At 47.8% G+C, this 26,527-nt stretch overlaps 1 protein-coding gene across 13 annotated transcripts in view; it reads right to left on the bottom strand.

Moving 5' to 3' along the window:
- Window positions 1-426: 426 nt before the first annotated feature.
- RASAL2 (RAS protein activator like 2) overlaps window positions 427-26,527 on the bottom strand; it is a 163,783-nt gene continuing 137,682 nt past the window's right edge. For 7 of the 13 annotated variants that reach the window (XM_005490209.4, XM_014269278.3, XM_014269279.3 and 4 more), the window contains 12 exons: window positions 25,647-26,201; window positions 23,383-23,527; window positions 20,641-20,785; window positions 19,551-19,787; window positions 18,686-18,887; window positions 16,202-16,401; window positions 14,166-15,018; window positions 10,820-10,954; window positions 9,569-9,771; window positions 9,045-9,132; window positions 7,131-7,161; window positions 427-5,265 (listed from right to left, as the gene is read on the bottom strand). In XM_005490209.4, coding sequence (XP_005490266.3) covers window positions 5,135-5,265; window positions 7,131-7,161; window positions 9,045-9,132; window positions 9,569-9,771; window positions 10,820-10,954; window positions 14,166-15,018; window positions 16,202-16,401; window positions 18,686-18,887; window positions 19,551-19,787; window positions 20,641-20,785; window positions 23,383-23,527; window positions 25,647-26,201 — 2,925 coding nt within the window. In that variant the 3' untranslated portion in view covers window positions 427-5,134. The remainder of the gene's footprint in view (window positions 5,266-7,130; window positions 7,162-9,044; window positions 9,133-9,568; window positions 9,772-10,819; window positions 10,955-14,165; window positions 15,019-16,201; window positions 16,402-18,685; window positions 18,888-19,550; window positions 19,788-20,640; window positions 20,786-23,382; window positions 23,528-25,646; window positions 26,202-26,527) is intronic. The other 6 variants (XM_014269275.3, XM_026795370.2, XM_026795369.2 and 3 more) reach the window with 5 other exon arrangements.

Genomic DNA, 26,527 nt, shown 5'->3' with positions numbered 1-26,527 from the left:
CTGCAGCTTTGGGCTGCTGTGTGAGAATGTGTAATTTAGGAATGGACTGAGCAGGAGAACCGGGCTGATCACACTCACTGGGTGGGTGTGAGGGGAATAACCACAGTAATTAACACACAGAACTCTCTTTTCAGCACTCAGTGAGAAACCCCACGGGCAAAGGAAGCAGAGAGCAGTTCTCCCTGTCTCCACAGCTTGTCGCTCTCTCACTCCACAATGCCAGGATTCCCCAGCCTCAGGAGGCAGGAACTGCTCCTGTTCCCCTCAGCCCTTGCTTTGCTGAGGCTGCTCCAGGCAGGAGCTGCTCTGTCCCAGCCATTTTGTCCCAGTGGGAATTCCTTCCCCTCCACCCCTGCATTTACACAAACACAACCCGAGCACAGAACAGAGAGGGACTTAAAATCAGTGTAAGTTTACAGAGTCCAAACTGTTTAAAGTTAAAGTTTATTTGTATTCTTTGTAGGAATATCAATAAAAGTCCTCAAATGTATCTATATCTGTACATATTACAAGAACCTTCAAAAATTATTCACAGAACAAAAATAAATCTTCTTTAGAACAAACCCAGGCAATGAAATGCAGAAATGGATCTCAGAGACCAAACAGTCCAGTGCTACAAGCATAAAAATACGGCTTGAAAAACAAGTTTATTCCTTTTTAAAGGTGTACTTTGTTGAAATAAAAAATAAATTATTTAGAGCTATCACTGTAGAACAGTTCTGTGTAGTAACACTCTTATTAAGGCCCTTGAGACAGAAAAATCTATTTTTGCAGGTAGGATTCCTGGCAGGCATGATCTGTAAGGACATGCTCACTCTCCTGGGGGTTAACTTACTGTGGAGAAGGAAACATTTAAAAACATCACCCTAAATTTAACTCTTTTTCCTCTGGCAGACCATGCCCACCACTGATGGAAATGCACATCATGGTTCAACTGGGACAGGAATTGTTATCCAGGAACAACACAGACACTTTTGCAGAACACAAGCAGAATTCATCCACACAAGTAAGTATTGCTGACCCATTCCATAGACATGGCTGTAAAATTCATGGACTTCCAAGTTAAAAGATGGTGGGTTTATGCAAGCATCAGAACATGAAATGAATATATCATGGGGAAAAACTCACAGCCAAACCAAAGCAATTACATGAATGCAAAATCAACCCCATTTCTTTGATGATTTATTAGATGGATAAATAAGTTATTAGTGATTACACCTCATATTCTCTAACTAGAAAATACACACATCCCTTTCCACGCTCCTGTAGATTCCCTGCCTGAGTTCTGCCACTGGAGAGGAATGTGGCAAAATGTGTAGTTGTATGGATCTGTGCTTTTGTAAAAAGCTGCCCATTTTGGATACACCAGGGAAGTAACAGTTGGTAATTCCTAGATGTGAAATATATTTTCCTTAAAAAAAAGGCCTGAATTCCTACAGTTGCAAAGAACAGGGATTTACAGGATGCTGCCTAGGCCGTGCTCCCTCTGTCCTCTCAGAGCCTGTCCCTGCTCACCTCACACCCTGCAGACACCACACACAACCTGCCAAGAGGCCACACACGAGGCTGCTCCATCTCCCTGCCCTGCTGTGCTGGCCTCAGGCGTTTCCTGAGCACTCAGGAAGCCCAGGTGGCTTTGGGTTTTGGAGAGAACCCTCCTAGAACGTGGCCAGCACGGACTGAGACACCAAGATGGGGTGACTTTCCTGTTCAGTCTGAGGAACATGAGTATTCCTCCTCCAGGCTATCCAATTTTCCCTGCACTACTTCATCTGTTCCCCAGTGAGAGCAGCAGCTCCTTGCACAGCATTAGACACAGCCATCAGCCTTTGCTCAGAGTGTGAACACAAAGCCAGCTCCCCATCAAACCTTGCACCGTTTACTCCCTCAGAGCCCACTGGCCACGAGTCTAAACCCAAACGTGATCAGGCCCAGGCAGGGCTCCTGCTCCTGAACAGAGCATGGATTTTATCAGTCTGGACAAAATGGGAACTGGCATTTTCACATATTGTCAGCTTGAGGCAGCTGAAAGTTTTCTGGAAGGCTGCTTGGTAACAAACTAGGAGAGACAGCTGCCTGCAGGACTCAGGAGCAGTGTTTTGGGCTGCAGCAGATCAATTCCAGTCTAGCAGCACTAACTCTGCAACCTTCACCCCTTGGTGGCAGAGCTGGAGGAGCACGCCTGGCACCTGAGGGGAGAAACTGGAAAAGCAGAGAAACAACCAACCCAGCAACGAGCTCTGAGACCACAGAGAGGGGTCAGGCTCTGAGAGAGCCACTGCTTCTTCCTACAAGCATCCTACTTGAGATGCTTGAGAAACACACAGGAGAAGATACAGTATTGGAATGATGCACTACCAAAGACCTCACCAATACTGGGGCAGGGATTAATTCCTCTCTAAAAATCCAGGCTGAAATGCTGCCTCTACTGCAGAAACCAAAGTGGACACCTCAGCATCAAACCACACAGGTCAGCCAGTGACCTCTGACATTACCAGAGCACTGGGGAGCTCTGGGGAAAGGTGTTTCCCAAAATAATGCTGGAATAGCTCTCCTAGAACAACACATCTGCTTCTGCCTCGTTCTGTCAGTGCAGCCCCACGGGCGCTCACCCACACCTCGCTCACACCTCACCCACATCACCTGCACTGTGCCACAAGGGAGCAGTTCACATGCCCATCCCAAAAGGGATGGGAGCACGTTCCCCCATGCTCCAGCTGTGCAATTACAGTACATGGCTACAGGGACATGCAGATCCCACAGAAAGAGCCCACAGAAAGGGTTTGTGTAAAAGAGGCCCTCACGTGACAGCTCAACACAAACTGGAGAAGTTGCTACGGCTGCGATGCCTGAAGGGAGAAAGGAGAAACTCAAAGGCACAGTTTGAGGAATAAAATATCAGAGGTCAGCAAGGATCTGAGCTGGAAGACGGTTTGGAAAGTATGGAAAAGTAACCACTGCTGAGCCAACGCAGAGCACAACCCCAGGTGTGTCAGTGCCACCAGCACCGAGTCCTGGCCAAGCAGCCAGAGCAGCTCTGATCCGAAAGAGCTGAGCATTAACCCCAAATCCCAGCTCAGTGCTGTGCTCCAGAAGGCCTGGCCAGGACTGATGCACACACATCCTGCAGCACAGGGTCTCTGCACTGATGCACACAACACACGGGGGTGGTGATGGTGGCCTGGGCAACGTGACACCAGAGCACACACACTGCTCTGCCACCTCCTGCATCAGCCACAGGGCTGGGGTCAATTCATTTCCAAAAACCAGGCTAACTTAGCAACAGACACCAGGTTTGGGTCTTGGTATTGCCAATAACTCATGCAGGGAACTGGCTTAGACACTCCTGGATTTTTCATGAGACAATCCCACACTGAGGCACCTCTCAAGGTTTTGTCTCAAATTGAAGTAAACTTTTCCAGTTTCCACAGCGCGTGAGAACGGTTAATCACACTCGCTGTTATCAGTATGTTTCTGTAATTAACAACTTCAATCAGTGCTGCAATACTTTCATTTACTGTGAGGGTTTGAGGGCTACAAATGCACAGCAAAAGCTGGAAGTAAAAATTCACACTTGACTCCAGAATCTAAGATATAAAAAAAACCAAAAAAACCCTCTCTCAGATTAAATATTGTGGCACTTGATGAAATCATGAGAATTGACAATACCAAGCCATTTAGTGTTCATCTGTTACAGGTTGTGAATGTCACTGTCTCCCAGGAGAAGGTCACTTTGGAGCAATATCCCATTCACACACAGTCTGGAATCATGCTTCTATGAAACACAACTGAAAGAAACTGGAGACAAAAACTTAGTCAAAACTCCTGAAAAGAACTGCAGTGTACAGAACTCAAAAAAATCCCTTTAAATTATCCAGAGAAAGGAAAATTTCAGCAGAAATGGAGGATCTTTCAACAAAGGTGCAGAAAGCACCTTTCATTGGAACTACACTGGCTAAGCAAGTGGCTGAAATAGTGAAAATTAGCAAGCATTAAAATACAGAAATCCTCTAGAAAAAGGGACTTTTGCATATGGAATTTCCTGTGCTGGGCATGGGCACCCTTTGGTTAGCCCTTTCCCAAGAGGATTAACCTGTCTGTTCCTGATGGAGAGCAGAGAGGGAATTCAGGGTGCCTCTGCAGGGGGCGTACAGTAGGGATTGGCTAGAAATCGTTAAAAAAGTATTTACAGGTCTGTAAATCCTCCAAACAGAAGAAAATATAAAACTGCATCAGAACTGGGCTACAAAAGAAAGAATCCTACCACAAAATCCTGCAGATTCCCTCTGTCTGACAGGAAGCCTGACTGTGCAAATTCCAGGAATCCAGCTTGCTGCTGCCACTTTGTACCTTCTCCAGAAAGGCTGTTTTATGACAGAGCCCTATTGGAAGTAGGTACAGGACACAGCAAGAGCCAGTTCTCTTGCTAAAACGTTTGCTATCAAGTTTGCATTCAGCTAAAGACCAGCTGGGGAAGAGGGGAATAAAGCCAGCTGGTGAGTTTTCCTATGGAATTCATTTCACTCCATTCATGTCCTTTGACCAGCCAGTTGCTGCCTCGGGTCACCCGCTGCTCACGTCTCACCCACAACACACACGCACACACACCCCCCCTCTTCCGCCTCCCAGGACTGCAGTGCTTTCAACAAGAGAAAAACAACAACATCAACAATAACAACAACAACAACATAATTATAATAATAATAAAAAAAATAGCAATAATTAAAAAATCTACAGTATTCACTTCCTTTTGGTATATTACATTGGCATTTTCTGTACACAACCCAAGAGCTCCCTCTATTTACACAGTGATCCACAAGGACATACTCTGGGGAGCCTGGTTCTCCTGGCCCTGAGTGGGGAATTAAAGCCCACCCTTCAGAGTTGCTTTTCAATTTTATTGAATGTACAATACTATCTTAAAACAATTTAAAATACAATTTTAAAATACAACTCTAAAACAATTTTAGAACAATCTTCAAACAATACAATCTTCAAACAATACAATTTTCCTTTTACAGAAGAACTATGTGCAACAATCAGTGACGGTGAGGGGTCTTGGCTCTGCTCCGTCTTGCTCTTCCACGGAGGTGGTTGGCAGCACCTGCAGAATTAGAAACTGCTGTTCTTAAATTCACCATTCTCCGTGATGGAAAGCTTGGGAGGGTTGCCATTCCGGACGTGCATGGTGTAGCGCTCCTTTACCTGCGTCAGGGCACTCATCAGGCGCGTGTTGGCCGAGTCCAGGAACACGATCCGCTTCTCCTGCAAAGACACCCCACAGCGTCAGCGCTGCCGCCCGCCCTGCCTGGGAGCAGCCTGGGCTCTGGCAGAGGCAGCTGGGCCAGCGCTCCCTGCCCACATGGGCTGTCTGCCTCTTTCTGTTTTTGGGGTGCCACAGGCTCCTCTGTGGCCGCTCCGGCCCTCCGGGGCTTTTTGTGCGACGAATCTGAGTTACAGCGGGGAATTGATCCGGGTATCGAAGCTCCACCCAGCCAGGCAGGGTTTTGCCACAGGGGAGTGGGAAGGGGTTGGTGTTAATAACAATGGTAGCCAATTTCCATATTACATTTTAGAAGTATATTAGAAAAACAGAAACAGGCAGCAGAAAATAAAAGTGGTGTGGGGGAGTTTCATCTGGCAGAGAAAAGTGCAGGTGGTATCTGCCGACCATTGTCTCTGTGCTTTGGATGGAGTGTGCTCAGAGTAAACTCATGGGATGCTTGAAATAAATAAATAAATAAACAATAATAAAAAAAAAGCAGATAATGGCAGCCTGCGGTGACGGTGCAACAGCAACACAGAGAAGCAGCAGCCAAAGCTAACGCTGAGGGTTACTGGAGGTGAGGGGGAGAGGGCACTGTGGGTGGAGGGAAGATGCCATTGACAGAACACAAAGAACAAACATGGAACACGCTGCTCCTAAACCCATTCCAGCTCGGGGGGCTCCTGGGCTCCTCGAATGCACGTGCCTGGTTGATTGTCCTTGCACAGAATGTGCCAGCCTCCACTTGGAGCAGGCAGCTCAGGGATGTGTGCTGCTGAATTGACATAACCCATCACCAGACCCAGCCTGCTAACAGTGGGATACAGCACTGGAGGGACAAGCCAAGGCATAATCAGAGATGACAATTTCCATCTTTCCCCAAAAAAATAATAATAATGCAGCTGCAGAAAGCAGTGCTAGAGATAGCAGGAAGGTTACTGTGCTCTCCGTGACACCAGCCGATTGGCTTTTGTTCTTTGAGAAGGGAAAATGTCTAATTTGCTCAACCAAAACAAGTTGTACGTGGGAACTCTTCCCAGTCCAGCCCATTGGGAAACAAAATGGAGGGAAAAATGATGCACAGAAGGCATAAACATTAAGGAACAGTTCAGACACACTGCTCAGGAGATTCACGTGCCACCACAGCCCCTTGGGATTTGGATCCCAGCACATCAGTGCATGCTACAGCACTAATCAGCAATGTTTGCTTTTCTCCCCCACAGGGCTGAGGGCTGGGTGCAAAAGCAAAACAGAATTTAAGTCCTGCTTCTCTTACAGCCCTGAAGATGCTGAGCTCTGTGTAAAGCCAACAGAGGAGGAAGAGGCAAAAGGCACAAGGACTGCCTTAGCCCTCCTCCCAGTCCAGCTGATGGGAGCAGGGAGAACACAGAGCCAAGGAGTTACAGGCCTCTCCTCCCAGGCTGAAATGAGCCCTGCAGAACACAACTGCCTCAGAAGGAATGTGCTCCTCAGCCAGGCAAAGCTCCTACTCCTCCAACTGTATTTCACCTGGAACATACAATTTAAAATGAAAATTTTCCTTCTGAAACTTTTCCAGAAACATTTCTAAAAGATCTTTTCAAAGAGTTGAGAATGAAGGGCTGGGTGTTTTCAGACACTGCTGGGCACTCACTGAGCCAGTCTGCAAAACAGCTGGAAACCCACACTTGGAAAATCAATCTGAAAAGCACAAGGTTGGTGAGTAGAGGCATCTTCTCACTGAAAGGAAAATTGGATCTACCAGGCACGTCTCTGTAACATGCTCAGAGCACAGGGAGCAGGAGGAGCTGGAATGGGTAGGAGGTCAGTGTGCTGGGCCAGGACTGGGTACTGCTCAGCTAGAGAACTGATTGGGTTTACTTGCCTGTTGGAATTATCTCATCCCCATTTATGACCTGTAATTTAACACAGCGGAGATGTCACTTGCAATAGCAACCGGGCCAGTTCTCTTTGCAGCTGCGCCGCTCTGAGGAGACTCTGGCCAGACCTATCCCTGCTCAGGCTCCAGAGCCAGAACAGCTCGTGTCCGTGTGCATGGGGGCAGTGCTGGGAGCTGCCCTGCACCCCTCAGACCATCCCAGGCTGGTGTCCCTAAGCACAGGGTCCCAGGGCACTGCTGCTCCTGGCAGCCTTGAACTCTCCAGCCGTGTGTGACGAGCCAGGTTCCAGCCCCACTCAGTGAAATCTCACACAAAAAAACACCTTTCTTTTTCTAGCCACTGAGAATCAGACTAAATAAAATCTTCCAAGCACGATTTCAAGGGATTGCTACAGAACCCAGCAGACACCTGGGCTCCCCTGGTGAGTCTGCTCTGAATCTTTCAGCAGTTTCCTCCTCTGCTCAGGTACTCAAGGAAGGACAGTGACATCTGCACTTCCCCCATGCACTGCCTGACAGTGAAGCAGTTGAGGTTTTCCAGTGACCTTGTTTGACCAAGAAAAAGAGAAATCATTAATGCTGCTGTTTTGCTCCTGTTTTTTCACTGGTTTCCACCACAGGTGATAAATGCTGCATCACTTGATGAAGTGTGACCGACCACTACACCCTTCCAGCCCTGAGGGTCTGAAGGTCTCACAGGTCAGCAGTGGTGCCCTCTGCCAGCTGGTGACACTGGGATCACAATGGTCCATGCTCCACCTTGCTAGCCCATCACCAACACCAAGGCTGAGAGCCTCCTGGCACACACAGGTAACAGGCAAGTTTCTTACTCAGTCCCAATCTCTTCCCTCCCAAAATCACTTTGCATGTTTGCCCAGTTTCTTCTTGAGGCAGATGAAAAAGATATCCACCCATTTCAGAATCCAGGCTGCTGCCTGGATGAGCTGCCATTCCATGTCTGTAACAGCAAGATGCCCTGACTGTGCCTAGCTCCAAAAATCACAGCTCTTTGCTGCTTTATATTTTCCCTACAGTTCCAGAGGAGTTCAAGTACTTCTAATACCCCAGTGCCATGTTTAACCATGTTCAGCTGAGACTCCCACCACCATTCTTTGTGTAGGGAATAACTTAGGTTATTCCTGAAAAAATGATTAAAGAAGTTTCCATATGGAACTACTGAAAAGCCCAGAAGCAGGAAAGAGACCCTCTAAATGCAAATACCACAAATGTAAACATGGCAGGCAGATACAAACCAGTCCCAGGTTCTGTTGTGGGATCAGCACAGACACAGAGGAAAAGCTGGAATGACCCCCCAGGATACACCCACATGCACTTCCCACTGGGTTCCCCTCCCCACAGCTGCCCAGGGTGACCGAGGTGGGAGCTGCAGGTTTGTGGGAAATGGGCATTTCCCAGGACTGCCGGGACGGCCAGTGGGTGAAATGCCACAAGTGACATTCCCAGGACAATGCTCCATTGCAGCATTCTCTTTCCTGGACTCCACTGTCCAAAGCCATGCTGTTGCTGGCACAGCTGAGATGCATGCACATGGCAGCTAAACTATGCTGGGGTGAGGCACAGCTTCCCACAGGTCCCAGGCCCACACTTGGAACAACATCTACACAATGCACTGCTAATCCTTTACTCCCTTGGGATCTCACAAAGCAGCAAAGGTTTTGGAGACGTGATCAGTCCTGGGATTTGTTGCCAGGCTGCCTCAAAGCCCAGGTCAGACAGTATTAAATAAAGCCCAAAGTTGTCTCAGGGAGGCAATAAGTGACCTGTGTCACACTGAGGGCTGATATGGCTTGGAGGTAGAGAACAGTGCTGGGGCAGGAGAGAGGGGCCAAGAACAGGTTCTACACACAGGTTCTGGGAGATCCCAAGCTCTTTACCTACCTGTGCATCAATGATTTTCTGCTTTGCATCAATGACTGCTTGCATCTCAGCGTGATCCTTTTTCAGCTCCTCTTCAACAGCCATGAGTCTGATGAGCAAAGAGAGGGACAAATTAGGACAGTCTAATATTATTCCCAAGTGTTTCAGGTACTCTGGCCTGTTGGTTTGACTTCTCTGCTTCTCCTGGCTCTCCAAGAGAAGAATTCTGCTGCTCTCAGGAAAGCTTATCTCTCCATATGACACTCCCAGTTGCCCAACTTTGTTACTTTCGAATTGGACATTGCCAAAAATGCCACTGCTCTGAAAAACTGATTTCATGTACAGATTCCAAACAACAACAAAAATAAAGACCTAGACTCAGAGACCTAAGGTAAAAATTCCTAAATATTTTCTTTTACCTTCCTGACAATCTCAGGCAAGTTTCCACACTGCATCCCCATTTCTTCAGCTCTGAGGATGGAGTTGCACAGGGGAGCTGCTTGTCTTGTTTGGAAAACCCAGTCCTGAGCTTCCCAAAGGCTCACCTGCTGATGATACTTTTCATCTGGCTGTCCTTCTCCTCCTGCTGCCTGCGCAGCCTGTCCTCGCTGTCTTCCAGCCGGGATTTGTAGTCTGTGAGCAGCTTCTGCATCTGCTGCTCCTGCACCAGGAGCCGCCGCTCGTACTCCTCCAGCCGGCGGCTGGACACGCGCAGGCGCTCCTTCAGCTTGGCGATCTCCTGCTCGTACTGGCAGCCAGGGAGGCACCAGGGAATCAGGGCAAAGGAGAAAAAAGAAGAGATCAGATCCTTATAATGCTCTGCTGCTCTTTAGGGGAGTGTTGTTGTTTGGGTTTTTTTAGGGAAAAATAAGCTGATGGAAGTAAAAGAAGTGAGAAGCAAACATAGGGGCAACCAGAGAGAAGGAGCATCCAGCTGTTCCCACGCTGTGAGGTATCACTCTGCAGCACAATTCCAGCAGTCAGAGGGCTGGAATTGCTCCTCAGCCCTGACAGGTCACATCTTGCCTTACTTCAGACTCTAGCAGTTCTCAGGCAGATGCTGGTGACATCTGGAAATGGATCTGCTAATTGCAGAAATGGCCTGGGCTGCCCAAACTTACAAACCCAGACCTGTGTAGGACCCAAATAACTCACTCTTCAGGACCTAATCAATCAGGGTAAGTCAGAGCAAACCAGTCACTGCAAACCAGAGCCTTGGCTGTGCTTTTGTTCTTCTTGTCTCTCTGGGCAATCATTTCTGCAATAGTGCCATGAATCTCAATATATTGCTTTGTTTTGGGTTCATTCCGCTTTCCTAACAATCCTATGTTTCTGCTTCTTTGTCCACTAAATGTTCTCCTCATTCCCTGCCTTCTCAAAATACCAGACCTCTTACACAACAACTCCATCCCCACAGCAACACATGACTGTGACTGTATTTGGAAAAATGGGATCTACTTCTGAAAAAACACACACTTTCAAAAACAGACCATGCAGATTTCTGTGCAGCTCAGAAACCTTGCAGTACCTGGGTGGCAGGCATTTGCCTCAGGAGAAGCCCAAGACAAACCTGACTGCTGCTACTGATGAAAGCTGAGCTGCAGCCCTGCACAGTCCCTGTGCAAGTCCTAAGCCATGCTCAGTGGGGGGTAACAATCCTGATTTACTTTATTTACAGTGCTAGTGATCACTCTAACCAATATAGGCTGTGTGAGAATGTGTGACACTGCGACAGCAGGACCTGAAAGTCCCTCTGAACTTGCTGTGGGGTGCACAGCACTCAGAACCAAATCTACCTTCTCAGCATGCTTGACTTCATCCAGGCTCTGAGTCGTGTCCTTCTTGGTGTCCTCGTACTGGCCGTTGTTGAACACCCACGCCGCCGTCCTCTCCACCGGGGACAGCGTGGCCGAGTCCACCGGTGACTGCACCTGGGGCAGAGACACCTGGCTGTTGGCACCCACCAGACAAACTGTACACTAACCAGCTCTGACATCCAGCTCAGCTGGAGGAGAAAGGTACCCATGGATCTGGCAGCCTCAAAGGATCCCTGGAAGGTCTCCTGCAGGGATACTCCATCCTGCCCTGACTTTGGACCTCCAGGACCTACCTGAATGTCTCTAAAACCAACCCACTTTGGAAATTTTTCTTCCTCTCCAAGTGAGTTACTCTCTGAAAAAGTTCTTGTTTCCCAATCCCGTTCACATCCACCACTTCCCTTTGCCACGCTGTCAGCAAGGCTTTCTCACCCTGCCACCTCCTGCACAGAGAACACACAGGGACAGAGCTCTGCTCGCAGCGTGCTCAGGTGAGACAGGCTGCTTTCCCTGGAGTGCTGAGGAGCTGAACTTGGGAGCAGCTTCCTCAGCCAGGCTGGCACAGGCTGCAGTGGAGCCTGGGACTGCACAGTTGATGTGGCAGGGAGGTATGGCATGATCCCAGCAGTGCCTGCCAGGTTTGGATGGTCCATTGCAGTGTAGCTGCCCTGCCAGGGCCAGCTGTGCTGATGGGGGGAAATGTCCAACCTCTCTGGAGGCTTTCTCTCCCCTCTTCAAGGGAATCCAAACAGGGAGCCAAGAAAAGAGACAAGAAACTCTCTGCCTGGCTGGGGAAAACACGGCTTGCTACAAATTCCAAGCAATTTTCACACACAAAGACAAGTTTATAAGCGCAGGAATTAGCATAATGACTCCTGAAAGAGCAACATTGTCCTATGTTTTTAGAAATGCAAAAGATCAACTTCTCCCCAACTGCAGCTTCTTTTTGTGCCCAGGCAGCTCTTCAGCTCCCTGCCTGGCCCAGTGGTGCACCCGAGTGCACTGTGCTCCCTGGCTGGAGCTGGTCAAACCCCAGTCTCAGCCAGGAGCTCTCCTTGGGGGAGGAAGAGCTGCTTTAGGAGCCAGGGATCATGTCACCCTCCTGCTGTGTTTCTCCTGCTCAGAAAGAAGCCTCAGCAGAAGTGTAAAGCCAAAGAAAAGGCATAGGAATTAGGCAAAAATCCCTGGATTTAGGCTAAGGCCTTTTGTGTAGAAGGAAGTCTTCACAACAAGAAAGTTAACAGCCCCTTAGGTGTGGTGTGGCAGCCTGGCAAAGCTCAGTAATTCAGATTTTTTGATGGCATTTGCTGTCAGGCAGCCAGAGCAAGGGAGACCATGGCCCACGCATGGCTGTGAATGGCTGGAGAATGAGGAGCAGGATGGATGAACACTGTCACCAGCCACTGGAGCTGCAGGGGATTCAGACAGCAGAAAGGTGACTATAAAACACATCCCCAGCCCTGCACCAGACTGCTGAGCAGCAGCAAACCTGGCCAAACAAGCTTCCAAGTGTAGGACAGAATATTTCCAGCAGCAAAATTGTGGAAGCTGTCAAGACCAAGTGAATGGTAAGTCACACATGCTAATGGGTCACAAGTTATTCTCCAATAAAGGACAAAAAAAAAAGAATTAGCCTGCTAGGATCATGTATAAATTCCCCTCTTTGCCTTTCTTCCAGAGGAACACACTGACATTTCTGTTCCCACCTACCTCCTAGATGGAAATGGAAGGCAAAACGTGACCTCTCCCAGCAAACAAAGGGCCCAGCTCTATATTCAGAAACAAATGGGACTTGTAGAGAACAGAGTCTAATAATTATAACGCCCACAAAACATGCCTAGAAAGAACATGCTCAACTTCTCTTTTCTCTTTCTCTTTTTTAAACAAGAACAGAATTCCACAACAAGATTTGCAATTAAAAGGATGCAATGGAATTTGCCTTGAAAAAAATGTTGGCCATTCCATTTGGCACCATTCAAGACGTTGTTCATGGGTGTGGGGAAGGAGAGAACAAATTGATTTCTCTGGATAAAGCAGGAGCAAGCACTCTAATGAATCCAGTGGAAACAATTAGTACAGAAAGTACAGTGGGAAAACAAGTGGATGCACATCCCCTGCAGAACCACACAAGGTCTGGTGTAATTCCACAAAAAACCCCTCACCTAGCCATGCCCCTATGCCCCACTGTAAACACACACTGCAGGGAGTACAAACACACACACTTCAAATAACAAACAATTACTTCTTTGGGTATTACTAACTTGGCATACTAAGCTTTGGCTTGTGATTCAGTGTTTCTGGTCTCATACTTCAATGAACTTGAGGTATCAAAGTAGTTTTGAAGCCCTGATTGCTCCTGGGTTCCCAGGTATCACCCAGGTTTTTCTGTAACATTCAGGAGTTTGCCAAAAAAGCTCTGCTGTCAGGGAACACCAAGAAAACCTTGGGCACAGCAGAGGTTGTTCTGCCACCTTCACCTCACAGCCCAAAGCCTTCCCCCTGCAAGAGCTCTGACCTGCAGATCATGTTTTCCACCTTCACTGTAGCATTGAAATACTCACTTCTTCTGTAAAATTAAACTAATGCAGGAAAATATTTTCATACACAGCAAATCACAACAGGATTGTTATTACTTTTTTTTAAAGATAAAGGAATGTTGGCTTTTTGACAGGAAAACCTTGATTTATAGTTGCCTATGAGCAACTGATAATGTGCATTAGGAGTTGGTAGATATAAGCATTCCTTTCCACAAAAAAAATTTGCATTATTCATAGTTTGGGATGATTAATGAAAAAGCAGCAGTTTTCTGAGGAACAGCAAGAGATTGTTTCATCACGGTGAAATATGGATTTCTCCACACTTTAGACAACTGTGCTTATTTGTTATTTTGGCAGCAGTTATCCTGTGATGTTTTATCTTTGTTCATTTCCCTGTTTCAAGGCAGCTCTGCTTTTAAATTAGCACCACAGGGCAAACACAGTCTCACGTGGCGATCTGAACTACCACTACAAAGCTGCTCCTGGTTTTTTTTTCCTTTGTATTCAGGGAAATTTTCCAGCTCTGTTTCTTACAGCAGGTTTGCTGCTACCTTAGTAAATGGAAAACAGTTGTTTTTTCCTTCGGATTTAGTACAAAAGCATCCCAGTGGCACAGATAAGGTGGCTTGCTGAGCTTGTGAGAGCGACAAGCACGATTATTCCTTACACTTGCTGCTATTGGCCACCGGTGTAAGTGCTGCTATTATTGATGCAGCTTAGAGGTCAAGAAAGCTTTGGAGGCCAAGGGCTGAGCACCAAAGCTGAGGCTGGAGGCAGGGCTTCCTTACCTGCTGCGTTTGCTGCCGCTGGATGGCGCGCACCTTGGGCACGGGGCTTTCCCTGGAGGACGAGGACTGGTGCCGGGAGCGGCTCCCGTTCTGCACGGGCTCGGCGCCCAGGGCCCCCGAGGCCCCCGAGACGCTGCCGGTGCTGCGCAGGGAGGGGCTGTGCGTCAGCGTGTGCAGCGTCTTGGCCCTGGTGCCCAGCACGGCCTGCTCCATCTTGCGGATCTGCGCCTGGCTGCTGCTGTTCTGCCGCGGCAGCACCACGGGCACGTGCCGCTCGGGGCGCCGCGCCGAGTCCTCGCTCTGCGAGCTGCGCTTGGCCGACTCCTCCAGGCTGCTGTTGCTGCGCCCGCTGGGCTTGAAGTCCTCGCTGTTGCTGCGGCTGCGGGAGCTGGCCGTGCTCAGGTTCTCCGGGCTCGAGTCCACAGAGGCCTTGGCCGTGGGGGGGCTCGGGTTGTTCAGCTGGTACACCGGGTTTTGGAAGGAGAGGGGCCGCAGGCTGCCCTGCTGGTTCCAGGCCGGGTGCAGCGGCCTCCGCACCTGGGGAGCGCTCTGGGGCGTGCTCTGGGTGTCCCACAGCTGCTTGATGGTGGCCACCTGGGTGACGGAGAGCTGGCTGCCCGCCAGGCGCAAAGGCACGTCGTGCATCATGGAGGCGCTGTCGCTGTGAGCGGCGTGGGGGTCCTGCAGGTCCATCAGGGAGATGCTGCGGCCGTTGGGCAAGACACTTACCTTCTCATCCTTCTCTGAGCAAGTCATGCTCTGGGTGGATGCCTGCTGAACCAGCAGTAAGGTCTTGCCCCTAAAATGTCCATCTACATTTTCCTGGGTTGGAGACTTCAACTTGTTTATGTCACTGTGGAGTGGAAAGGAATTTGGTTAATTTTTGAGCAGCCAAGACCCCGAGAGATCTGTCCCAGAGAAGTCTTTCTACCTCACTTAACCTCCCCCCACTGAAAGCTTCAAGGAGCCAGACTTCCTTTTATGAGCTCTTTGTGTGCAAGTCAGAACACACTCTTGCTTAATTACCGCTTATCTTGGAGAATGGTGTTTGATTCAAGAAGTCCTTCATCTTTATTTTTTTTTTACAGGTGAAATCTAAACCATTCCCACTAAATCCTCCCCCCCTTAATCACTTCAGTCTCTAGCAACACTTCAGATGCCATTTAACCCTTTGTCATTACATAACAAGAGATGGGACAAAAGGAAATCACCTCAAATTGTGCCAGGGATGGTTTAAATTGGACACCAGGAAACATTTCTTCACCCAAAGGATTGTCAGCACTGGCTCAGGCTGCCCAGGCAGTGCTGGAGTCACCATCCTTGGAAGGTGTTAGGATGTGGCACACGAGGACATGGTTCAGTGGTGGCCTTGGCAGTGCAGGGCTAACAGTTGGACTTGATACTTTTAGAGGGCTTTTCCAACCGTAATGATTCTATGACTCTGTGTATTATGGAGGTCTTAAAATTCAGCAGGAGCTGTGTGAAAGCTCCTTCAGAGCTGGATGTAAGCTCAGGGGGCATGTGACAACCTGGCCCTTGTACCTGACAGCTCAGGTACTGCAGCAGCTGAGCCCTTTGGCAGCTCTGCCATGTCACAGCTCCAGATAAACAGCTGTTACAGCATGAGAAATGCTGCACAAAGCACAGGAGGGACTAATTCTGCTGTTCCACACGCAATAAGTTTCACCTACAGCTCAGTATTTCCATTAGCAGCCTGATGGTGAAAAGGAAACACCATGGCTGACCGTACACTCAGGCTGGCAGTAAATCACAGAACTGTTTTTTTATCAGCTCAAGTCATTGACTCCCAGAGATGTGGTTGAGTCCTGGGTAAGTCCAAAGCTCCAGGTGCCCAGTGCCACCTTGTGCACCTCTTACTGGGATGGTCTATTCCCATGAGAGAGGCCCCATTCCATAGCTCAGGTGATGAAGCCCCCAACCCTCAGAACCACAGAATGGTTTTGCTGGAAGGAGACCTCGAGGATCATCTCATTCCAACTCCTCACAGCTTTAACAACCCCACAGCAGGGACGTACCCATCGCTGGGGTCCTCAGTTATCTTCTGAAGTCCCGAGGAGAGACTCCCAGCGACGTTGGGGCTGGAGCTGTGCTCCGTGAAACGCTTCAGCTGCTGCTGCGTGGGTGTGGGGCTGCTCATGGATTTTGTGATATCCGCAAGAATACGGGGGAGAGGTCCCAGTTTTGCCACGGTTGCCTGTAGGAAGGAATTTTCACCCTAATTGGATACAAGCACCACGACATCCGGCGGGTTTGTGATTTTTTGGTACCGATGCACAGAGGGATGGAGTGGAAGGAAGGAGGGTGGGTGGTTGTGTGCGGGTGTGCCAGGATCGGAATGCAGTGTTATGGAGCAGCGCAACGACGGCGACCAGATGGATGGAGGAGACGAAACGGGGTGCAGCAGACATTGAGGAAAGAAAAGGAAATAGAAAAGAAATTAGGATTGACCCCCAAAAAATAAAAATCATGCTCAATAAAACAAAACTACTGCCATTCCAATGCAAAACTATCATGCAAAGCACACTGGGTCCCGGGTGGGTGAGGTCAAAGTGAAAACTACGGCATCTGCTCATTGAAGGGCATTCAAAGGCTACAGATTCAGCTGGTGGGGGAACTTTCCAGGCAAAGGGGGTCATGTGGTAAAGGAAATGCATGCCAACAGATGAGGGAGATCATGAGAGGATTGAGGGTGATGGGGAAAGGGAAGGTTTTCATTTCATAAGCCTTTCAGTTTTGGTATCCTGCATGGATGCCATCTCCTTTTGCACCGTTATCAACAATTAATTAAACCATTCTTCCCTACCCAAACTTGAAAAATAACTGCATGAGAGCATCAGTGATCCTCATTCCAATATCACCCCATCAGCACGGGGTGAAATGTGTAGCTCCAATTACAGGTTAGCTCAGTGCTGGCCAGGCTGAGGGTAAGAGCAGCTGGCCTTCAGCAAGGAAGGCTGCTCCTGCAGGCCCTGGCTGCTCACCCCTTTGGGCCACTGCTGGGAGATCAGCTACAGGGCATCTCCAGGCTCCTGGGACTGCAGGAAAAAGGTGAAGGAGCTGCAGATTTATTAAAAAATTAAAATTCTGCTACAAAACCAATGTTCTTCTCAAAGATACCCTTGTTTTCCCCAAAAGCAGGTATTCAGCCAGTTTGGCTCCAGAGAAAGGTCTTTTTACAGACACTTTCATACAGCACTGTGGCTATTAAAATCTCCTAGGTGGCTCCTCTCCTTATTTACCAGTCATTCCCTACAGTAAAGCCATAATGCATGTAACTTTACCCCTTAATTCTTTTTTTAGGAAACCACTGTACCAGCTCCCAGGGGCCTGCTAGGATAGATCCATACATCTAACCTACAGAAAGGGCCATGCAGATCCATACATTTGGAATCTACACTGTCTACATGGATGAGGTAAATTGAAAACCAGCATCATAACTTATTATCAAACTAAGATTAATATACAGACTGTCTTTTTGAGGCAAGGGCATTTCAATTTACTCTGACAGACACAACAAGCTCAGATTTTTGTTTTTTCTTTTAAGTAATGTACAGTGAAAAAATAGATACACAACCAGTAACTACTTTGGCAAACCCTAATGCAATAAAAATTGAGTGCATTGCTATTCACCTTACTTCTCCAGTTTCAAAAGAAAGAATAATATACATGGAAGATGGACAAAATGATGCATCTCTAAAAATTGAAGCATGGAACAGTTCCAAGCACTTAAAAAAATAAAAATACTCAGTTCAGCTTTTCTGGGCCTTATCAACTACATTTGCTACCAACATTTTAATGATCTTGGTTCCTGCAAACCCACATAGCCAAGGAAGATCAAAGTTCTGCCTTTCCTGCTTCTACAGCTAAAAGGAAGCAGTACTCATTGCTGGTGGTGTCTGCTGGGATCAGGAGGACAGAACCTGGACCCTGCACAGGAGCCAGCCCAGGGCACAGCAGAAAGCATCTTGCTCTGCTGCAGGACGGCACTCGGAGCAGATCCAGCCTCTGACATGGCATTCCTTGAGTGCCAAAACCAAAGGCTACGGAAATGAGAGCATCTCAGCAGGCTTTGGATCAGGCTCTTGATGAGAACAGCTCCACAGGGCCAACTCATTCCTCCATCAGAACAGGGGAGGGCCTGCTGTGCAGCAAAGCACCTCCCTCAGCACCACAAGGCACAGCAACCTGGCCTTTTCCTCTCCAAATGCCTCACTTACGAGACAGGATGGGCTGCCCAGGGATTTCAGGTCCACTTCCAAGCAATGCCCTCGGCACCTAACCTTCCTAAAAGTGCCTGCAGTGCTGCTGAAGCCCAACCACCTCGCACACCCTGCTGCAGGGCCTGATCTGAAACCACAGATGGAGCAGCTGTGAAACAGCACCATCACACATTCCCCTCCACACATTCCACTCCTGCCTTCCCCTGGAACTCCCCAGTGTTTGCTGTTGCCATAGAACCATCCCTGTATTCTCCTTCCAGGGCCTCCAAACAGCTTTACCTTATCAAGCTGGGACACAACCTCCCAGAGGAGGGAATGCAGCACCGAGAGCTCCTTGCCCAGGTCGATGTAGCCGTCGTATCCAGGCATGTTGGAGATGGTATCTGGGTTAGAGAGCTCCCTCAGAAAACGCTGCATTCCTCCCCACTCATGTTCCAAAAACTCATTCATGAAGGCCATGTACTCTTCCTTAATACCAAACCTGCAGGAAAGGGAGGTGGGGGGAAACCCAGTCAATAACCTCCACACAATATTCAGAGTAAAAGTGCTTACAGACAATTACTTAAATACTTTACTTTAGACCTGCCTTCCTGAAGATTTGGAGCATCTTCCAAAAAAAAAAAAAAACTCATAATCTGAAGATTTTGATGTCTTGGAGGGAAGAAAACCAGATGGACAATTTAAGAGATTCACTGCTTTGTTGTACTTACTTAAATACTACTACCTCACTGTTAATATTACAAATCACACCTCTCCCTGCTCCCTCCCACACATACTCTTTCTCTCTTCCCATGTAGGAGATGTGCCATGCCCTTTGTATCATTCAGCTGAGAATTCTAGAGGGAGAAAACATGAAAATCATGATTCTTGAAACAGCAAGGATCTTCTTTCCCTTTGAAACAGCACAGAAAATATGGTAGTGCATGACTCCTCTTGGTTTTATGCCGTGTCCCCTCCACAGAATCCAACACACTCCAGTCTGCACATAAGGAGAATTTATCTGAGGTGTCTCAAGCGCTCACATCCAAGTGAGAAGATTCCCCCTGTGCTAAATCTGGCTTCAGTCTGCCACAGAAGCAGCTGCCTGTGGGCACAGCCAGGAGTGGGGCACGCTGCAGGTTTTGGCTGCCCTGGCAGCACCTACTTGGCGAAGTTGGCGAGGTTCTGGATGACCTTGGCGATGAGGGTGAGCGTGCGGGAGGTTTGGTCGTCAGGGTACTCCTGCATCAGGTTGAAGAGGCTGGGGGACATGATGGCAGGGCACAGGAAGCGCAGGAACAGCGAGGCGCTGATCAGGCGCTCGCTGATGTCCTGCTTGCCCCTGTTCAGGCACTGCTGCTTCCAGGAGGCAAACACCTCCTTCAGCTCACGAGGGAACACGCTGGAAAGAAAAAGAAAACCAAAAAAAAGAGAAATTAAATTGCACTGGCAACGAGATGCAAGAAGTTGAACTGGTGATCAGTCACTCGAAAACATCAGCTCTTTTTTACCTCCCCTTTTTTTCTCTTTCTCTCTAGGCTAGGTAATGTCATTAAGCCTCTATTCATAGATCCCCATTTAATCTGGTGGCACTTAAGTAGTCTTTAAAGCACCCCTTGTTCATCTGTGTTAAGTGAAGCCATTTCCAGACAGGCTGATTTGCAAGCTAGAACTACTTATCCATTGCTACCCTGGAGCAAACAGGGTATTAGAATACTGAAAACAAACGAGCCAAACTGAGCTCATCTCCATATCTGACAGTTTTACCTTGCTTGTTAGGCTCTCAATATTATGCCTTTGCTTCATGCCAAAGCAAAGGCCCCTCTTCTTCCACTGCTACTCAGAAACAGAGATTAATAGAAATCTCCCTGCCAGGGCTTCCTCTCTGTGATCTGTGTTCAATTCCACACATCTGAAGGGTCTAAAAGTCTTCTGTACACGTCAGCTTTTTATGGCAAGTCCAAGCTAAGCTATTATCTTCTTCTTTTATTCCCTCCTTATCCAGTCCCACTCAGTATGTGCTCCCTTGGCAGGGATTTGGGGAGGTGTGGTTTGTGGGTTAGGACCCCTCACTCTGGGCACAGGTTTCACCTGCGATCTGGAGTTACAGGCAGGAAGGCAGTGAGGCGAGGGCACAAAGGAGGATGGAAGGGGCTGTGCCCCTTCCCTGTCCCACTGCTGCTCCCTCACCCTCAGAGGAGGAACAGGCACCCCTGAGCAAACAGGGACAAAGGGAGGGAAGGAAGGTGCCTTACCAGTAAGAATTGATAATCTTGCAGAAGACCAGCTCACAACACATTTTCAGGTTGCACTGATGATCTGCTAATTCACTCTGTGAGCACCTGCTGGGATCTGCTTCACAGTTTTCATCTGACTCATACACAGCCTTGATAAACTCCCCTGGAAAAAGGGAAGAGAAGGAACCAGGGTAGTTACAAGAAAAGCCTACTTGACACACCTTTAAATCCTGCTTATGTCTTTCCCTGGCAACTGCCTGTCCTGCTCTGGGTGTCTGCAGCTCAGCCTCCAGACACCAGCTGTTGGGGACACAACTCTTCCCAGCCCTTCCCCAACACAGCACAGCCTGGGCTCTGATGCTGCAGCCTCTGTGCCCTTGTGTCCCCAAGCACAGGAGCAAAAACAGGATGGCTGTGCTTAGCAACCCTGCAGGCACTTCCCTTATGGGCTAGAGAGGAGGATTTCACTTGGTATTCAAACAGCGTTATCAACTATGAAATTATCCACAGTCCTAGCAATGAAGCTGTGTGCTATATGTCTTCATAATTTCCCCAGAAAATGCTCTGGCAATGATATTTATTTATATTATTGCTAAATCTGCCCTTTTTTTTAATTTTAAAAAGTGTCACCTTGCTCTTGAATAAGAGTAATACCCAAGCCCTAGCTAGATGCTGCTAATTTGTCAACCTCTTATATCAACACCTTACAGTGTTTTTATGGCCTGCATCTTTCAAGCTCCTTGGCATTTCTGTCACCCTTCCCTTTCAGCATCACAACAGCAACTGCTCACATACAAACCACATGAAGCTGCCTTTGTCTGACAGACTGGAATGAGCTACTCAGTGGTTTCCCTCCTCTGTATGCAGGCATTCCAAGTGATTTTTAAGCTGTTGGGTGTTCACTAGGAAAAACCCTTTATTCACTGGTTTAATGATTCAATGTCTTTCAAGTTCATCTCCTCAGATATCTCACTGGCTCTGAGCTAACACAAGGCTTATTTGTGGAAAAGGGGTTTGATTTTAGCCTTTGCTTTCCTAAAACCCCTTAAACACCTCTCAGCCTCTTCTCAAATCTTAGCTTGGTGTTGTTGCAAGCCAAGCAGGCACCACATTTTCTTAATTTTTGCTTACTTGCAAAACTGCTGGCATCACTTTTGTTGAGTCAATTCTGTTTTAACTCTTGTTTACTGGATAATATTTTTTAATCCTTAAATATATTTGAAACTCACTCTTTGTGGCCCAAAGGACCCTGCTATTATCAGATATAAGATTTCCTTCCAGACATGTTACATTGCTAACACCAACGACAGTGGCATTAATCCTTTCAAATAACAGGGCAGCTGAGTAAAATGACATTTAAAACCTGACAAAGAATTAGATGGGGATATTGTCATGAGTGAAGTTGCCCTGAGCTGCAGACAAGCTGGACAGCCTTGGGGGCATTTTCCATCTCTCCTGCCTGTGATTTACCATCTTATCACTCAGTGCTAAATGATGTATTAGCAGTCATTAATGTTAGAATATTTTATGCAATTACTGCACATTAAGGAGCTTGCAGCCAGCTGTAATGGAGTGGTCCCCCAGCTGATGTTCAGCCTGCTGGGAAGCACAGCACAAAGCACCAGGCTGCTCGTTTCTCTGTACCAGGTGAGAGCCCACAACTGAGACTTACACTCAGTGTCCCACCCAGGAGAATAAGACTACCACAGCAGGCTCATTACACTCCAGAAATGGCCAAACTGGATGTAATCCCAGTGACTGCAGTGACCCTTGGAGCACTAATTTAGCCAGCTATCTCCTTGATGCCTTGCCAGAGTCTGGGATTGCTGAGGACAAGCGACACTGCTGGGAAAGCAAGCAGCTTGGCTTTTTTTTCCCCTTTTTGAGAAAGGATGTGGTGTGGGACTTGGCTTTGGACTGATCTTGTTTCTCTTGTATCAATTTCCAAAGCTTTCTTCATCCCAGAAACAACAGGGGGTGGGTGGCTCATTGTGCAACTGTGGAGAAGGAAGATTTGTGTGGAGCTGCTGAAACCCGACTGTGGTGAGGCTGTGTGAGGCAGCCAGCCTGGGTTTGGTGCCCTTCGCTGCTGACTTTGGGTGGCCAGGAATTCCCCAGGAACTGAGTTATGACTAGAGCAGAACCTCTTGGTGGAGGGGGGACAATAACAAAATTATCAGAGTCCACCCTGGTATGTAGCAATGGGCATGAAGATCCCAGTGGGGAGAATGGAGTAGGAGATCCCAGGATGGCCAGAGAGTTTTAATGATCAGTGAATAAAGAGCAGGGATAAACACAGGCAAGAGGCTTCCCAGACAGGATGCATCTTGATCTCCTGTCCTGGGATGCTCAGCAGCCTTGCAGCCTCACTCCCTGGCCTTGTCTCTCCAAGGACTATGTGCCAAAACCCCTCTTTCAAGCCTATGTCAGATGGAACAAGCACCATTGTTCACAAAGGAATTGCAGTGTTAAACCTCTTTATCATGCTAGAGACACAAAACAAAGTTACCCAGAAAAACAGAACATGGCAATGCAAACTTGAAGAGGGACTCAGCTTCATCAAATCTTGCCTTGCATGGGTGCTTCTCCTGCAGGCACCAAGGAGCACCTTCTCCACGTGGAGGAAGGGCACGGAGAGCAGGACAGTGTGCTGTCTGTGTATGGGACACTCAGGCTGAGGCTGTTCCTTCCCACCCCACATTCCCAGCTGCAGCCACAGCTCAGGGTCAGCCCTTGCTGTGCAAACAGGGGGTTTCTTACCCAGAGCATCCTGGAGGTACTTCTGTCCTACCAGCTTGAGGTATTCCTCAATAGCTTTGGTAGCAAGCGTGTTCTCCCTGAAGATCAAGACATCATGTTCTGCACAACGATCTACCTCAGCCATCACCAAGTCTGTCAAGAAGTCCTGAGGGGAAAAGGTCAAAGGGCAAAGGTGATTTGAACCAGCTCAGTTGTGCCAGGCTAACTGCAGAAGCCAAGAAGGAAGGATATTTCAGCATAATAAATGATTTCTCAGCCTGAGACAAGGGGTGCAGCTGCTACATGAAGTAAGGACTGAGGAAATAGCCAGGTCTCCTCTTGGGTTTATTATATTTGTAGAATGATATAGATCACAAATTATAAAGGATGAAGCAAAAGTCTCTACAAAAAACCTTTACAGCCAAGCTTGTGTTTCAGTCCAGCTCCAGAACAGAACCTCTCAGCAGCTTGTTTATCAGAGGCTTTGTCTGCTGAAAGAAACTCTGCTATTATATTTATCCTTATCTTTATAAGCAACATTCCATAGAAACATGGATTTAAAAATCCAAATTAGAAGTGACACACAAGTTATTACAGCTTGATGATATTTGAATAAGAAAAATGGCTTAACAAATTAAATTTGCAAACCAAGACTGCTTTAGGATTTGGAAAAATAAAAGTTAACATTCAAATTGCTGGTTATCTACATGGCTTAACTTGAACTGTTTTAGATTGTCCAGGCAGGAACTGTCAGCAAGCCTTGATATAGAGAATAATCTCTTGATATAGGGTCTAATTCTACAGTAATACTTATTTCCTCAAGTGGTAACTTTATGTAAGTAAACAGCATTTAGTACTCTTGGGTTTCAGTCCATTATTGTTGTTTCTTTTCAACAAAATCCAAAAGAATTCCTTTCACCTGGCACAAACTGGGAACATCCAGCTGCATCCCCATCAGCAGAAGTACGAGCTGGAAACACCCTCTAAGGAGCTTTATGGCAGCCTGAGCCACCTGTGCCTGCCATAAATAGAGGTTCAGAACTTCACACACCAGGAATGCAAAGTTATAACACTAATTTATCAACTTGTTGCAGCAGGCACTGCAGCAGTCCAGAGCCTGTTTTCCAGCAGGGTTTCAACACAATCTTAGCTACCAGCTTCTCTCATTAGATCACTTAAGGAACATGCTCCTGTCACACACACTGTCACAGAACACCAGTTTTCAAGGGCTAAGCAGAAAAGCACCTTTTCTGGAATAGCTGGGTGAGGCTGTCCCTTGGGTGTTGTTTTACAGCCATGTCTATCCCTCTGATTTGTGCTTTGTTTGCTCTAGCTGGATTCACTGGCAGAAGGTGCCTCCAGTGTGGCACCACTCACACAGCAGCAGCAGCCAGAGAAATCAATGCAGGCCAATGCTTCCAGAACTTCCCATGACCTGCAGGACACTCTCCCACAACCCATCTGAAGGAACCAGTGTGCACCCAGAGGTCCTAAGAGCATCCTTGGGGCAGGTGGGATCACCACTAAGTTGGTACAGATCCCCCAAATGGCTGCTCAAACACTGACCAGATCGATGTGCATTGATCCGCTGACTCAGCACTGACTCAGCACCAGCACCCACTGCGCATTGTAGCCCAGGCTTATTTATAGAAGCACTTCTCCAGTTTATCAACCTCCTGTTCACTCCTCTCTTAATCTACATCCTGATTTTAGAAATGCAATGGGACACTCAAAGGTAGGTGCTGATTTTCAGAATAACACCAAGTTACAGAGCCTTCCTGCTTACACTTCATACACAACATCCATTGTAAATCAAAGGTGACTTTGATGAAGGGCAGAGAATGATGAGGAGGACTCCATGGATATTAGAAGGCTAATTAATTACTTTATATACATTTCATCTAAACTGAATCCACCAAGCACTCACTCTGCACACTCTGCACACACTGCACTGAATCTTGTGACTGTCCCAACAGTCCCAACACAGACACACACACTTGGCCCTGACAGGCCAAGGAAACAAAACATCCTCACTTTGGATAAGCAATCTCCATATTGCGTTCTATTTTAGCACAACACAGGCACAACAAGTGATTTGAATTGTGTTTTCCCTTTCTCTGAGGTTCAGAGACCGTGAATCTTAGAGATCCTTGGGAAGAATTGTGCCTTGCTTTTCTCTGTGAAGAGAAATGTGGTAACAAACATCTGCTGCTCCCCAGTTTGCACCAGGAATCCCTTATGAGTAGCCAGAGTCACTCCAGCACACAGGAGCCACCTGTGCTTACCTTGGCCCTCCCAGTGCTCTGAAGGATGTGCACCAAGGCAGAAGCCATCTCCTCCTTGTTCTTGACACTGATGACGGGTTCCAGCACGGAGCACAGCAGGGCGTAGTTGCTGGTAACGTACTCCCCAAATTCCTTGTACTGCTCCATGGGCAGGATGGTGATGGTCTGGTAGCGGGATTTGATGCGGATGGAGGGCCCCCCTGCCTTGCCTTTGCTGGCTGTGGGGGTGCTCACTGGGTACCATTTCTCCACAAACTGCCGGCCGCTCACGCTGGCCGTGGGGATGTTGACCAGCCCTACGTAATTGTTCTTGTCCTTTTTCTTCTTCTTCTCCACGTCCTTGTAGATGTGAACAGTGATGCTCTGAATGTGTGGGAGGCTGTAGAACTCAAAGTGCTCCCCCCAGAAAATGTTGTCTGCTTTTGCTTTGCTGGTGGTGCGGGCAAAGAGGGTGTCATCAAGGCACAGCTCACAGAAGTATTTCTTCTTAGGGGTCAGGTCCTTGGCCTCTATGATCCAGAGGCGAAGCACGTTTTCAGCTCGACGGCAATTGTCCTGTGCAGGAGAGAGAGATCAGTTCTGATTTCAAACCCCTAAAAGTTGAATATTTCATCTTCTGAAGCAGCAGCAAAGGTGCTGCCTTTTCTGTCTGAGGCAAGGACAGAGTCAGAATTCAGAATCAGACAGTCTGATCCAGAGAGAATTGGAATCTCTAGAAAAATGGACATTTTCTAAAACAGAGGCAAAGGGCTGTCTTTTGTATGTCAAGAATGTTGGAATATTTTTCTTCTTCAAAAGCTGTATTTGAAATGCTTTAGAAAACAAACACTCCGCACAAGAGCCTGTCCAAAGCTGCCAGAGTGGTGAGGAATCCCAGAGCA

Source organism: Zonotrichia albicollis, chromosome 8 (genome assembly GCF_047830755.1).
Source record: "Zonotrichia albicollis isolate bZonAlb1 chromosome 8, bZonAlb1.hap1, whole genome shotgun sequence".
NCBI classification, from domain to species: domain Eukaryota; kingdom Metazoa; phylum Chordata; class Aves; order Passeriformes; family Passerellidae; genus Zonotrichia; species Zonotrichia albicollis.
This window is presented reverse-complemented; position numbering and strand designations above follow the sequence as displayed.